The sequence below is a fragment of the Mandrillus leucophaeus genome, unplaced genomic scaffold, assembly GCF_000951045.1.
Source record: "Mandrillus leucophaeus isolate KB7577 unplaced genomic scaffold, Mleu.le_1.0 Scaffold12, whole genome shotgun sequence".
NCBI classification, from domain to species: domain Eukaryota; kingdom Metazoa; phylum Chordata; class Mammalia; order Primates; family Cercopithecidae; genus Mandrillus; species Mandrillus leucophaeus.
Window position 1 is genome coordinate 1,655,808 of NW_012100320.1, and position 16,275 is coordinate 1,672,082.

General features: G+C 38.1%; 1 protein-coding gene across 1 annotated transcript in view; it reads right to left on the reverse strand.

The window, feature by feature from the left end:
- HERC1 (HECT and RLD domain containing E3 ubiquitin protein ligase family member 1) overlaps positions 1–16,275 on the reverse strand; it is a 250,627-nt gene that overhangs the window by 191,627 nt on the left and 42,725 nt on the right. Inside the window, exons 5-6 of the mRNA XM_011969255.1 lie at positions 6,347–6,697; positions 1,296–2,251 (exon numbers count right to left, since the gene is read on the reverse strand). Of these exons, the coding sequence (XP_011824645.1) occupies positions 1,296–2,225 (930 nt within the window). The 5' untranslated portion in view covers positions 2,226–2,251; positions 6,347–6,697. The remainder of the gene's footprint in view (positions 1–1,295; positions 2,252–6,346; positions 6,698–16,275) is intronic.

Sequence of the window (16,275 nt, forward strand, 5' to 3'; positions counted from 1 at the left end):
ACCTGGGAGGCAGAGGTTGCAGTGAGCCGAGATCATGCCATTGCACTCCAGCCTGGGCAACAAGAGCGAAACTCCATCTCGGAAAAAAAAAAAAAAAAAAAAAAGACTGATCAATGTAACCTAATTAAAAATAAGTCAGCTTTTAAGTGTTTGAGTCTTAATATTTTAAATTTGTATTTTATTTTTTATTTTGTTTTTGAGACAGATTCTCGCTGTGTTGCCCAGGAATGCTGCGGCATGATCTCTGATCACTGCGACCTCCGTCTCCTGGGTTCAAGTGATTCTCCTGCCTCAGCCTCCCAAGTAGCTAGGATTATAGGCACGCAACACCACACCTGGCTAATCTTTGTATTTTTAGTAGAGATGGGGTTTCACCATGCTGGCCAGGCTGGGTTTGAACTCCTGGCCTCAAGTGATCCACCCTCCTCAGCTTCCCAAAGTGCTGAGATTACACGCATGAGCCACCGCACCCAGTCTAAATTTGTATTTTAACATTTGAATTCTTATTCTTGGTTTTTCAGTCTTACAAATTCTTGACATTGATTACACACTACTATTTTATTATTTATTCTTTAATGTAGTATCCAAGGTTATGATAGTCAAACAATTTCCTCTGACAACACGCTCTTCACAGAGCTTTGCTTAGCTCATCACTTCCCTTCATTCAGCTCTCTACTCTAATGTCACAACTCAGTCATTCCCTGACCACATTAACTAAACAGCAACTTTTCACCTCCCAACCTCTGTCCTAAGTCTACCAGTCTCTATTCCCTTTCCCTCTTTTACTTCTCTTCTTAGAAATTTTCACTACCTGAAATTAAATATTTATTATCTGACTCCTCTACTAGGCTGTTAGCTCCATGGAGGCAGAAACTGTATCCCCAATGTTGTAGCCCCAGGGCCTAGAATAGTACTTGGCATATAGTAAATGTTTAATATAAATTGGGAAAGATGAAAATAAGAGGTTTTTTCCTAAAGACCTCCTGATCACTAGCCAAAATATCTCATTTTTCATAAGTCTGCTAAAACATAAAGTTAGATGAATTTCCTAGTTCATATGAGAATTCAGAAAGCTAAAACTACAAACCTGACTCCTGATGCAGTAGTCTCAATACTGTACCAACCACATATATTAACAAGCATAAAAGTTTCTTCACTCCAAGTACATGAAATATTTAACTCAACAACCACCAAAGTCTCAAATCATTCACTGTTACCACCAATTCATTAAAAACTTCATTACCTTTTCCTAAAACTGTTATGAGCTTTAAAGTTGAGATTTTTATAGTACGTACCAAAGAACGCCTCATCTGCATTAATATGGTCATAAAGCAGTCAAAGCTGATCATTCCTTCCTGGCTTGAGAGTAGTTTGCTTTTCTCCATGGTATGTACAACTGCCGAAGCTCCCAAAGCCATTTCTATCCATTCAAGAAGATACCGCAATGAGCCTCGTTGAGCTGCCAAACCAAGCAGCAACTCAGAAGCTAATCTACGACCTAAAGTGTCTGCCCCAGAATTAGGAATAGTTACTCCTTTAAGAAATGTTGTTACTTGCGATAAGCAGTCCAAGCCCATAGGAGGAATCTTGCTTTCATTTGCTAATGATAATGGTGGTAAAGAGCTCACAACTTCAATTGCAGTATGAATAACATCGTTGCAAAGACTGAGACCAGGTCCTGACACAGGCATCATCCAACTTTGTCTTAGAAGTGCAAATAATAAACTTAGACCAGTTCGAACACCCATTTCTATAAGTGCATCAGTGCTTGACCGGGGGCGTTCACTAACAGAATGGACATCGGCTGATCCAGAACTGCTCTCTGGAGAATGCTGCTGCTGCTTCACCTTGCCTTTGTCATGGTATTTATTAGAAAGTGCATAAAAGACACGCTGGAGTACAAGCAGTCGTTTTCTAAGTGCCCCAGCAAATGGGGAATCCGAACACACCATCTTTGCCAATGCTAGCTGGCTGCTAAGAAGGGCATCCAAATAGTGGTCCTGCTCATCACTTGAAAGAGACTCACGTTCAAAGTCTGGCAACTGTGGTCCTTTGAGGCATAAAACTTGTTGGGGCAAAGGTACTACTTCCTTATTGCTAACCAGTTTAGAATACAGAACAGCAACTCCCTCTCTTGTAGCAATAGATTCACTGTCCTCTGTAATCCAGGAGCTGTTCAAGTGTTCAAGCCATTTCAGCTTCACTGGTGGAATCATAGTTGCCATGTTGATTTATCCTTCAGCCATTAGTCCTGCAAAGGGAGAAGAGAAAACAGTCAAAAACATACAGAGGATTCATAAAATGTTCTAAAATTTCATCTTACATTACAATTAATTATTTCAAACTGGTGAAATGCGACCGGATGCGGTGGCTCATGCTTGTAATCCCAACACTCTGGGAGGCCGAAGCGGGCTGATCACTTGAGGCCAAGAGTTCAAGATGTTCCTGGCCAACATGATGAAACCCCATCTCTAAAAATATGAAAATTAGCCAGGCATGGTGGCACATACCTCTAGTCCCAGCTACTTGGGAGACTGAGACAGGAGAATCGCTTGAACCTGGGAGGCGGAGGTTGCAGTGAGCCGAGATTGCACCACTGCACTCTAGCCTGGGCAACAGAGCAAGGCTCTCTCTCTCAAAAAAAAAAAAAAAAAAAAGTCTGGAAGTTCATGGCACTGTACAAATGTTACCATTTTAGCTTTGATAAATGTACTATGGTTATCTACTAAGATATTAACATTAGGGATAAATGGGTGAAGGGTATATGGAAACCGTACCATCTTTGCAACTTTTCTGTAAATCTAAAATTCCAAAACACAAAGTTTATTTTAAAAAACAGTAATTTCTTTAGATGTACCTTTTCCATTCAGTTCTGATTCCACTGTCAGTGTAACAGTGGGTTCTACACGCTGATGACTCCCAAATTTTTATCTCCAACCCAGGCCTTCTCCCTAACTCCAAATTCATATACACAGTTGCCTACTTGGCCCCTCCACATGGCTATCTGTTTCGGTTATGGCTGGATATCTCAAAATTAACATATCCAAAACTGAGCTCCTAATCTACCACTACCACCACCCCACCCAAACCTGTCCCTCCTATAGACTTCTTCCTCTCAATAAATGGTAACTCCATCCTTCTACTTCCCTAGGCCAAACTTTGGGACTCATAATTGTAGAATGGAACACCCACTTTGGAAAGGTGTCTGGCAGTTTCTCATAAAACGAAACATATATCTAACCCTATGACCCAAAAATTCCTCTCCTAAAGATTTATCCAAAACAAAACACAAGTCCATAAAAATACTTCAGTCAAAATAGTGGCTGCCTCTAGAGGGTGACGGCATGAACTGCCTGTGAGGAGCTTGAGGAAACTTCTTGAGGTTATATTCTGTGTCTCAATAGTGGTGTGGAATACACAGGTTGTACATTTGTTAAAACCTAGTGGGCTGGGCATGGTGGCTCATGTCTTTAATCCTAACACTGAGGGAGGCCGAGGTAGGAGGACTGCTTGAGCTCAGGAGTTCGAGACCAGCCTGGACAACACAGTGAGATCTCGTCTCTACATAAGAAAACAAAAATTAAAAAATCAGTGAAAGTGCACTTGAGATTTTTACATTGCATTGCATGTAAACTTTACCTCAACAAATACTGAATAGTTAATGACATGCAAGCTGAAGTATACTTGAGGGAAGTAAATAGACATCTGTAATTTATTTTGAAATGCATCAGAAATAAGATGCATTGATATATATTTTTTATATATATACAAAATTTTTAATTACAAAATATTGCAGGGAAGGTGTCTCTCAAGCAAGTCCCCAGAATGTCACTTATGATAGCTGGTAATAGAGAAAGATCCTCAATCACTGAAGGGAATTTAATTTTCATGATATAGGTAGATCATCAAGAAAGCACTCCAGTGATAAAGATTCCAGACTACAGTAATTAAGAGGAATTTCTTATTTCTCAATATGCCCTGTTAAATTCTAAATATAAAATCTGATGACACTTGCCTTCACAAGTTTATGATTACTCTGCTTAATTCATGTTCCTAAGATACTCGGAAAGTATGCACTAAGGAGGGGGGAAATCATGATCTCCACCCCACCCTGACTTCATTTGGTATTAAACACCAGCATTGTGCAGAGGACATAAAAGTGCCTTATTTACCTCCATCCCTTCCCACATAAGCCATATGTAATTGTGCTCTTTTAAATTTGGAAGGTTTAATAGCTGTACAGGGATATGTTGTTATTCTAATTTGTATTTCCCTAATTACTAATAAATCTGAACATCTTAAATTTGTTGGTTATCTGGATATGCACTTCTGGGAAATACTTATTCATGTATTTTCCTATTTTGTTATCTTGTCAACTTGTAAAAGTTTTTTGTATTTTATCACAGTCTGTCCTCAACATTGTAAATATTTCTTCTAAATCTATCTTTTACAAACACACACATCTTTTATTTTATAGCTTCTGTTTTCCATTCTTGGTCAAAAGAGTATCCCTGCCCCACGCTCACACCCAGATTCCACATGAATTCTAGATTATCATCACCTACATAAAAACCACCTTGATATTTTGAGAGTTTTTTTTTTTAAGAAAACACCTGAGTCTTTAGTCCATCTGGAATTAAAATAAATTCTACATTCATCTGGAAGTTTAATACACTCTATATGGCACAGGCTGAGTCCAATTTTATTGTTTCCAGGTAGAAGGCTAGTTAAGCCACCACCATTTATTAAGTAATCCAGGACTTCTACGTAGCAGCTGCACAGTTATCTGCCCAAAATTTCATCCCCAAACAGTAAAAAAAAACAAGAAGGAAAAATTAAATTCTATACCAAACCACACCTGTAGCATAACTTGAAGACATAGAATGCCAAATTGCAAATAATTGCAAATAAAAAGAGAAAAAGTCAACCAATTCAGGGTACATGCTTTCACCTCCATCCACCCACAAGGCTTTCTGGCAAGCAAAGGCAGACTAAGAAAAACTACAGAAAAGACAGAGGAGAAAGGCTAGTGAAGGCACCTAAAAATGATTTGTAGTGACTCCCAGAAAGATTAAATCCACACCGTATCTGAAAACACTGGAAAAGTATCTGGGCAGATCAGAGCACAGACTACAGGGAAGAGGTTTCAAGTACCTTTAATTTAAAGCAGAAGGCATGGTTTAAAAGAGCAGGTGCAATTTAAAAAGACGAGTGTTAAATAAGCATTTGTTGAAATACAGAGGAAAGAAAAAGCAAAAAGGAAGAGAGAAGCATGCTTTAATAACTGAGCGGTGAAGGGTAAAAGAAGAAAAGGGGGAAATACTTAGTGTTCTACAAGACAAAATAGACCCATAAAATTGAAGACAGAACAACCCTTTCCTCAAGTAAAACAAACATTTCTGCTATTGTATTTGGACTTTGCTACATTGACTGAAGATAATGCAATTAAGAATATTATAAAATACTCAATACCATAAAAATGAACATAAGAAAACTCAAGTGCATACAGAGCTATTGCAGAAAACAAAAAAAAAATTAAAGTTCACATTTATCAATTGAGGGAAATTCCCTGATAACAACAAAGCAAAAGAAAGTTTAGGTTAACAATCCAAACAAAATTAAATAAACTGAAACATATGATGATATGAAAAACCCTGAATCAAAAATTCAAAAACTGAAAGCAGAAATAGACAAAAAGGAAGAAAAAGAAGAAAAGGAAAGGAAAGAAGAAAGGGAAAGAGGTAACTGAACTCAGAAAAGAAATATGAAGAAAAAGTCAAAATTATCTCAGCAATGAAGAATGAATTATAAAAGCATTCAAGGAAGAGTAGACTCAATGACATAAAGAAAAATAAAAAGGATCAGAGAGAAATAAGTGGAAACAGAAGAAAAAAAGAGTAATATTCACATTATTGGATTACGTGAGGAAGAAAAACACAAACCAAACAAAAACAGAGCTGGTTTTATAGCTATAATGCAAGAAAACTTTCTAAAATAGAAAAAAATATCTGAATCAATATACAAGGTACTTGGGAAAATTAACCCAAACAATCAACTCCAAGAAATAGCCTAGTAAAACTATTAGATTTCAAAGATAAAGATAAAATCCTAAAGACCTCCAAGCAAAGAGATGAAATGACTTTAAAAAGCAAAAGAATTAGCCAGGCATTATTCTAAAACAAAATAGCACAGCAACAGCTTTTATAAAGCAAAAACTACAGGAGATGCAAGGAAACATAAATAGAAATGCTAATAACATAAGACATGAATATACCACTCTCAGTACAACATGGATCAAGTGAACAAAAATAAGAAAACAGAAGATCTAAACAACAAAATAATTCACTTCACCACTAATAGGATCTATTTCTGGATTCTCTATTCCAGTCCACTTGTCTATTCTTACAACAACAGCGACTTGATTAAAATACCTTTATAAACGTATAAATGTTCTGATGACTGGTAAGGAAAGTCTCAAAAGTTTAAGATTATTTTATTCAGGCCAGGCGCGGTAGCTCACGCCTGTAATCCCAGCACTTTGGGAGGTCGAGGCGGGCGGATCACGAGGTCAAGAGATGGAGACCATCCTTGCCAACATGGTGAAACCCCGCCTCTACTAAAAATACAAAAATTAGCTGGTCATGGTGGTGCGCGCCTGTGGTCCCAGCTACTTGGAAGGCAGAGGCAGGAGAATCGCCTGAAAGCCAAGATCACACCACTGCACTCCAGCCTGGTGACAGAGGGAGACTCCGTTTCAAACAAACAAACAAACAAACATAAGATTATTTTATTCAATTATATGCCATCCCTTCCAACACACTACTGAGGTTCTAATCTGAATTGCATTAGATTTATGTATTTTCAGAAAATAGACATTTTTATGAAATTTGTTCATCCAAGGACAAAGTGTGCCTTTCTATTTGTTCCTATCCTATTTTAGATTTTCTTCATGTAAGTCCTGTGCTTTTCTGTTGATTCTTAAGTATTTCTGATTTTGTGATTACTATGAATGGAATTTCCTCATTTCCATTTCTGGTTAATTACTGCTATCTAGTCATCTGGGTAAATCCATATATTTTCCAAAATTATACAAAAATAGAACAGGAAATGAATCAAAGAAACAGAGGCCATCTAACAACAGGAAACAAAGGAAGAAAACAAGCAAGTATTAAAATGGTAAAACAGATACTAAAGGTCAGCTATAAGACCAAGCACAGCTACTACATCAACATCTGTAAAATTCACCTATTAAAACCAAAAGACAAAGATTGATACAAAATAATAATAATAATCTATATGCTAACTGAACAAAACATACATGAAAGTAGTTACGGCCCAAAATTTATAATCTCTGCTATAAATTAAATGTATATAACTATAAATGTAATAAGTAAATCATTTTTAAAATGTATACCCTATCTATAAGCAATGGATCTAAAACAAGTGATTTCAAAATGTTGAAGATAAAATGTAGGGTAATGATATAACAAACAAATGCAACCAAAAAGAGTATCATCTATTAGGTAATAAATAGGACAAAAAGGGTTACTTAGTAACGATGAACAGTATAATCACTAATAAGATAAAACTATCACAAACCTTTATGTACAAGCAGAGTAATAAAACAATGAAGCGGAAACCACAGAAAACATAGGAAAAATGGTAACCACAGTAATAGAGACTTAAATACAGCCATACCTCAATTACGGCACTTGACTTTACTGTGCTGTACAGACACTGCATTTTTTTTACAAACTGAAGGTTTATGACAACCCTGATTTGAGCAAGTGTATTGGTGTCATTTTTCCAAAAATATATGTTCACTTCATGTAACTGTGTCACATTTTGGTAATTCTTACAATATATCAAACTTTTCATTATTATTATAACAGTTATGGTAACCTGTAATCAGTAAGCTTTGATTGTTACTATTGTAATTGTTTGGGGGGGCCACAAAGCACACCCATATAAGAGGCAAACTTAATCGATAAATTGCATGTGTTCTGACTGCCCCACCAATCAACCATTCCCCAGTCTCCCTATCCTTGGGAGTCCCTATTGCCTAAGACACAACAATATTGAAATTAGGCCAACTAATAACCCTACAATCGCCTCTAAGTGTTCAAGACAAAGGAAGACACCATGTCCCTTTAAATCAAAGGCCAGAAATGATTAAGTTTAGTGAGGAAGGCAGGTCAAAAGCTAAGCCTCTTGCGCCAGTTACCCAAGTTGCAATGCAAAGGGAAAGTTCTTAAAGAAACCAGAAGAGCCACTCCAATGAATACATAAATGATAAAGAAGTGAAATCGCCTTTTTCCTGATATGGGGAAAGTTTAAGTGGTCTGGATAGAATATCAAACCAGCCACAACATGCCCTTAAACCAAAGCCTAAGCCAGAGCAAGGCCCTCTCTTCAACTCTATGAAGGCTGAGAGAGGTAAGGAAGATGCAGAATTGTTTGAAGTTAGCAGAGGTTCACTCATGAGGCTTAAGGAAAGAACCTGCCTCCACAACATAAAAGTGCAAGGTGAAGCAGCAAGTGCTGATGTAGAAGCTGCAGAAAGTTATCCAGAATATCTACCTAAGGTAATTGATGAAAGTAGTTACATTAAACAACAGATTTTCAATGTGGACAAAATAGCCTTCTATTGGAAGATGCCATCTAGGACTTTCACAGCTAGAAATAATTCAATACCTGCCTTCAAAGGACAGGTTGAGTCTCTTGCTAAGGGCTAATGAAGCTGGTGGACTTAAAGTTGAAGCCAATGCTCTTTTACATTCTGAAAAACCTAGGGCACCTAAGAAGTATTATAAATCTACTCTCCCTGTGCTCTATGAATGCAACAACGAAGCCTGGATGACAGCACATCTGTTTACTATACAGTTTACTAAACATTTTAAGCCCACTGTTAAGACCTACAGCTCAGGAAAAAGCTTCCTTTCAAAACATTACTGTTCACTGACAATGCACCCAGTCACTCAAGAGCTCTACTGGAGATGTACAAGCAGATTCACGTTGTGTTCATGCCTACTACACACAACACCCATTCTGCAGCACATGGATAAAGAAGTCATTTTGATTTTCAAGTCTTATTATTTAAGAAATACATCTTGTGAGGCTACAGCTGCCATAGATAGTGATTCCTCTGAGATCTGGGTAAAGTCAATAGAAAATGTTCCGGGAAGGATTCACCATTGTAGATGCCATTAAGAGCATCCATGGTTCATGGGGAAAAGGCCAAAGTATCAATATTAACAAGAGTTTGGAAGAAGTTGATTCTAACCCCCACGGATGACTTTGAGAGGTTCAATACTTCAGTGGAGGAAGTAACTGCAGACATCATGGAAATAGCAAGAGAAGTAGAATTAGAAGTGGAGACCGAAGATATGACTGAATGCAGCAATCTCATGATAAAACTTTAATGGATGAGGTGCTTCTTATGGATGAGCAAAGAAAGTAGTTCATTGAAATGAAATATATTCCTGGTGAAGATGCTGTGAATATTACTGAAATGACAACAAAGGAATAGAATATTACATAAATTTAACTGATAATGCAGTAGCAGAGTTAGAGAGGACTGACTCCTTTTGAATTTTGAAAGAAGTTCTACTGTGGGTAAAATGCTATCAAACAACAATGCATGCTACAAAGAAATCATTCATGAAAGGAGGAGCCAATCAATGCAGCAAACTTCACTGTTGTCTTATTTTAAGAAATTGCCAAAGTAATCCCAACCTTTCAGCAACCACCATCCTGATCAGTCAGCAGCCATCAACATCAAGGCAAGACCCTCCACGAGCAAAAACATTACAACTCTTTGAAGGCTCAGAGGACTCTCAGCACTTTTCAGCCAAAAAAAGAAAAGTACTTTTTAATTTAGGTACGTACATTTTTTAGACATAATACTATTGTACACTTAACAGACTACAGTGTACGCTACACATAACCTTTATATACACTGAGAAACCAAAAAAACTGTGTGACTTGCTTTACTATGACATTGGCTTTACTGTGACTTATTTGCTATGCTGTACTTTTCGTTTTATTGCAGTGGTCTGGAACTAAACCACAGTATCTCTAAGGTATATGCCAGTACTTGACAAATAAGGCAAAGTACAACAGTATATAAACTACCAGTCCTTAAATCTATTGGTAGACCATGAATTCCTTTGAGAATCTGATAAAAGTTGTGGACCCCGACTCCCCAAAGAATAAAACTCATGCTCATACTCATAAAAATGAGCAAATTTCCAAAAGTTTCCTGGATGTCCTGAAGTCATCTATGTAATCCAAAATGATAAACCTAATCTAAAATATTATGCATATCCTAAAATATGTTCTTTTTATGTACCAGTGGAAAATATTTTCAAATTGACCATTATACAACAAATAATTCAAAAATATACACATAATTTAGACCACAGTTCTAGCCAGAAAGTAGTGAAACCAAAAAGTATTTACAAAACAAGTAAAAGGAAGCAATCTTCAAGACACGCTGTTAAAAAAGAAAAATATGCAGTTTCTGTATACTGTAATAGTTCATATACAGTAATACAACTATATTGAAAAGGGTTTATATATTCATATATCATGTTCATAAATGCATGGAATAAACACTGAAAACATTTTTTTAAAACCTAGGAACACTAGTTGCCTCTGGGGGAAGGAGAACTGGGTTACTGGGAGCTGGGGTAGGAAAGATATCTGCTCTTCACTGCAAAAACTTGAATTTCTTATATGTGCATGTATTATCAGTGCAAATTTTTTTTTCTTTTTGAGGTGGAGTCTCACTCTTGTCACCCAGGCTGGAGTGCAGCAGCGCAATCTCGGCTCACTACAACCTCCGCCTCCTGGGTTCAAGCGACTCTCATGCCTCAGCCTCCCAAGTAGCTAGGACTACAAGCGCCTGCCACCAAGCCCAGCTAATTTTTTTTGTACTTTTAGGAGAGTCGGGGTTTCACTGTGTAGGCCAGGATGGTCTCCCTCTCCTGACCTCAGGTGATCCACCCACCTTGGCTTCCCAAAGTGCTGGGATTACAGGCGTGAGCCACTGCGCCTGGCCTATCAGTGCAAATTTTTAAAAAACATTTTCAAAGAAATCCAAAACAAGGCAAAAGCTAAATATTTGGAAACTAAGTTTCTTAGACAAAGAGAGGAAGGGGAAAGGAGTTACAAATTATCTAGAAAGTTACATAAAGGAAACATTTACCAAAATAAAGGGAATGTAGTCAAAGTTGACTCAAATAAATATATAAAGACTTAAATGCTCCATTTAAAAGTAAGAATTAAATGAAAGTCAGGTGTGGTGGCTCACTCCTATAATCCAAACATTTTAAGAGGCCGAGGTGGGAGGAAGCTTTAGGCCAGGAGTTCAAGACCAGACTGAGCAACATAGCATGACACTGTCTCGACAAAATGTTTAAAAACTATCTGGGCGTATGGTGGTACATGACTGTGGTCCCAGCAACTTAGGCTTGGGAGGGAGGATCACTTGAGCTCAGAAGTTCAAAGCTATGAGCTATGATTGCACCACTGCACTCCACTCTGGGCGACAGGATGAGGCCAAGTCTCTTTTAAAAAATTTAAATATATTAATAATTCAATTCAAAAATAGAAAAACAAAATAAGAACATTAAGCTGGGCATGCTGGCTAACACCTGTAATCCCAACACTTTGGGAGGCCATGGTGGGTGGATCACTTGAGCTCAGGAGTTCAAGACCAGCCTGCACAATATGGAGAAACCCCATCTCTACAAAAAATACAAAAAATTAGTCGGGCATGGCAAGGCATGATGTGGTCCCAACTACTCGGGAGGATGAGGTGGGATGATCCCTTGAGCTCAGGAGGTCAAGGCTGCAGTGAGTCAAGATCATGCCACTACACTCCAGCCTGGGCACAGAGTGATACCCTGTCTCTAAATAAATAAATAGGGAAGCAGAAGGGGAAGAAAAGGGAAATTGGTAAATTAGAAAAATTCAAAAACAACAGGATGGATATCTCAGAGAGATGATTTTTCTTTTTCTTTTTTAGAGACTGGGGTCTCACCGTGTTGTCCAGGCTGGTCTTGAACTCCTGGACTTAGACAATCCCCACTTTGGCCTCCCAAAGTGCTGGGATTACAGGTGTGAGCCACCAGGCCCGGCCCAAGAGATAATTCTTTAGTGGAAAAAATGAAAACAATTAGCTAACAAAATTAAGGGAAAAAAAAAGACAAAACATAAGGTACTCAATATTATAAATACGAATGGAAAGATAAGCTGGATGCACTGCAGAGTGCCTGTAGTCCCAGCTACTTAGCAGGTTAAAGTGAGAGGATTGCTGGAGGCCAGGAGTTCGAGGCTGCAGTATGCTATGATTGTGCCTGAGAATAGCCACTACACTCCAGGCTAGGCAACACAGCAAGATCCTGTTTCTATTTTTTTTTTTTTTTTAAATTTAAAAAAAAGGAAGAATGGAAAGACAGCTATGAAGAGCAGTTTGGTGGTGTTACCTAAAAAAATTCAAAATAGAGTTTCCATATGGCCCAACAATTCGACTCCCAGATCTATACCCAAGTAAACTGAAAACTTGTACACAAACAGTCATTGGAGCATTACTCGTAATAGCCAAAAAGTGGAAACAACACAAATGACCATCAAGATATGAATGAATAAACAAAATGTCGTATAATCTATACAGTGGAATATTAATCAGCCATAAACAGGAATGAAATACTGATAAATGCTATACTTTGAGCCTTGTAAACATTCTGCCAATTGAAAGATGTCAGACATAAAAGGCTACATACTGTATGATTCTATTTATAAGAAATGTACAGGATGGCCAAATGCATACAGATAGAAAGTAGAATAGTAGTTGCCAGAGGCTAGATAGGAAGGGAAAATGGAGAAACTGGTTAGTGAGTATTTTACTTTGGAATTATGAAAATGTTTTGGAACTAGATAGAGATGGTAGTTGCACAATACTGTGAAAGTACTAAATGCCACTAAATCGCTCATTTTAAGATGGTTAATGGTACGCGATGTGAATTTCAACTCGATTATTGACTGATTGATTGACTGATTGAGACAGAGTTTCAATCTTGTTGCCCAGTCTGGAGTGTAATGGCATGGTCTCAGCTCACTGCAAACCACTGCCTCTCAGATTCAAGCAATTCTCCTGCCTCAGCCTCCCAAGTAGCTGGGATTACAGGCACCCACCAACATGCCCGGCTAATTTTTACATTTTTAGTAGAGACAGAGTTTCACCATGTTGGCCAGGCTGGTCTTGAAGTCCTGACCTCAAGTGATCCGTCCACCTCGGCCTCCCAAAGTGCTGGGATTACAGGCGTGAGCCACCATCCCCAGCCTCAATAAGTTATTATTATTATATTATTATTTTTGAGATGGAGTCTCACTCTGTCACGAAGGATGGAGTGCAGTGGCACGATCTTGGCTCACTGCAGCCTCCACCTCCAGGATTCAAGAGATTCTCCTGCCTCAGCCTCCTGAGGAGCTGGGACTACAGGTGTGCACCACCACACTCGGCTAATTTTTGTATTTTTAGTAGAGAAGGGGGTTTCGCCATGTTGGCTAGGCTGGTCTCAAATGCCTGACCTCAGGTAATCCACCCACCTCAGCCTACCGAAGTGCTAGGATTACAGACAAAAGCCACGATGGCCAACCAATAAATCATTTAAATTAAAAATATATATATATGGCAGATTAATGCTTCCCCAAAATGAACTGAGGGTTATGTTACTAAAAGAAGAGAGAATTAATGGTGGGTAAACAAATAAAAAAAGTTGGTTACATCAAGAATGACTCTGATGAGTCAAAATATTACAGAGCCAGACTTGGTGGCACACGTCTACAGTCCCAGCTACTTGGGAGGCTGAGGCAGGAGGATCACTTGAGGCCAGGAGTTCAAGGCTGTAGTGCACTATTATCACTCCTGGATAATACAGCGAGACTCCATCTCTTTAAAAAAAAAAAAAAAAAAACTTACTAACCTCGACAATATGGCAAAATCCTGACTCTACAAATAATACAAAAAATTAACCAGGCGTGGTGGTGCATGCCTGTGGTCCCAGCTGCTGGGGAGGCCACCTGAGCCCAGAAGGTCAAGGCTGCATGAGCCAATATTGTGCCACTGCACTCCAGTCTTGGCGACAGACTGAGATCCTGTCTCAAACAAACAAACAAAAAAAACCTTACAAGCCAGTTTCATCAAATTGAATTCAAAGGAAAGAAAGTTCAAGTGCATTTAAAGAATAGGAAATAGATCAGAATAGCTAGAATACGTAAAGACATTAATATAAAATTGTAGAAAATGAAAGCAGTTCAGAATGTGAAAAAGTTAACAAACAAATGAATTTTGATTTTTATTCTATAATCTATTACAAGTCAGACTGATTTGGGGAACAAAAGTGTTATCTGCACCTAACACAGCATCTGATACCTATACGCCCTCAATGAAGGATGCATTTCAAAAAACCCCAATTTGACAGTTGTTTACTGTAAATTGGAGAATGGGGATAATATAGTTGGGATACTACTGAAATAAATCAGTAATGAGATTTAAAGAAACTATACTTGCAACAGAACAAAGCTCTGATTGTTTTAAGGAAGAATTCTATCTATTATGACTTCAACAGATAATTCCTAAGCTACTTTAAATGTTTTAGGGCATAGAGCAAAGAGTCTCAGTTCTTTTTAAGCAGTCAATAAAGTAACAATACCAAAACTCAACGAAGCACAAAAAGTACAACTGTAATACTACCACAATTGTGGATTTCATAATCTACAATTAATAAAAATCTGCAATTAAAAATATTAGCAGCCGGGCACAGTGGTTCACGCCTGTAATCCCAGCACTTTGGGAGGCTGAGGCAGGTGGATCACCTGAGGTCAGGAGTTCGAGACCAGCCTGACCAACATGGTAAAACCCCATCTCTACTAAAAATACAAAAATTAGCTGGGTGTGGTGGCAAGTGCCTGTAATCCCAGCTACTTGGGAGGCTGAGGAAGGAGATCATGCCACTGCACTCCAGCCTGGGCAACACAGCAAGACTCCGTCTCAAAAAAAAAAAAAAAAATTAGCAAGGAAAACGAGAAAGTACATTAACAGGGGTTCATTCCAGGAATATAATGATGGCTCAACATAGAAAAATCTACTAACATTAACCAATTTCATATTATGTTGAGATGTTAAAAATACACTTGATAAAATGCAACATCCATTCTTAATAAAAAATCTACTAATACAGCAGGAATAAAAGGTTTTTTAAAATGACTTAAAACTACATATCACAAAACAAAACCATCAGTAGCATTGACTCTAGAGTCAAGTAGAAGGTAAGAGTGCCCACTTGTCACCACTATTATCAATAATGAAACTGAGGTCCAGCATGGTGGCTTACGCCTATAATCCCAGCACTTTGGGAGGCAGAGGCGGGCAGATCACCCAAGGTCAGGAGTTCAAGACCAGTCTGGCCAACATGGTGAAACCCATCTCTACTAAAAATACAAAAATTAGCCAGGCGTGGTGGCACATGCCTGTAATCCCAGCTACTTGGAAGGCTGAGGCAGGAGAATTGCTTGAATCCAGGAGGTGGAGGTTGCAGTAAGCCACGATGATGCCACCCAGGTCGCTCCAGCCTGGGTGACCAAGCGAGCCCTGTTTCAAAAAAAAAAAAAAAAAGAAGAAAAGGAAGGCAGGGAGGGAGGGAGGGAGGGAACAAACAAATGAATGAACGAATGAAAGGGGGGGGAGGAGAGGGGAGGGAGGGGAGGACAAGGGAGGGAGAGGAGAGGAGAGGAGAGGAAAGAAAGAAATTGAACAACAAAGTGTTATGTATTCTAGACATTTTTATTATTTACACATGATACTGAACACCTTGAAAACCCATCAGAAGAATCCAGCTAAATACTAGAAAGAAGCACAGTGAGGTAGCTGATTACAAAAAAAAAAAAATCAAGTTTCTATACACAACTATAATAACCAGGAATTATATACAAAGCCCCCAAAATTTCCATTTAGAGTTGCAACAAAGAACATAAAATACCTTAGAATAAACTGAACAAGAAATGTGCAGAAATTTTATTGGAAATAAAATCCTGCTAGAGAACAAAAGAAAATTTGTAATAAATGGAGAGCTAAACAATGCTCTTGTTGAAAAGAATCCACACTTTCGGGAGTTAGTTCTCCTTCAGTTAATGTATAAAATTAATATCAACCTGGATTTGATAAATTGTTTCTTAAGATTATCTATAAATACATAGAAATTGTGAGGG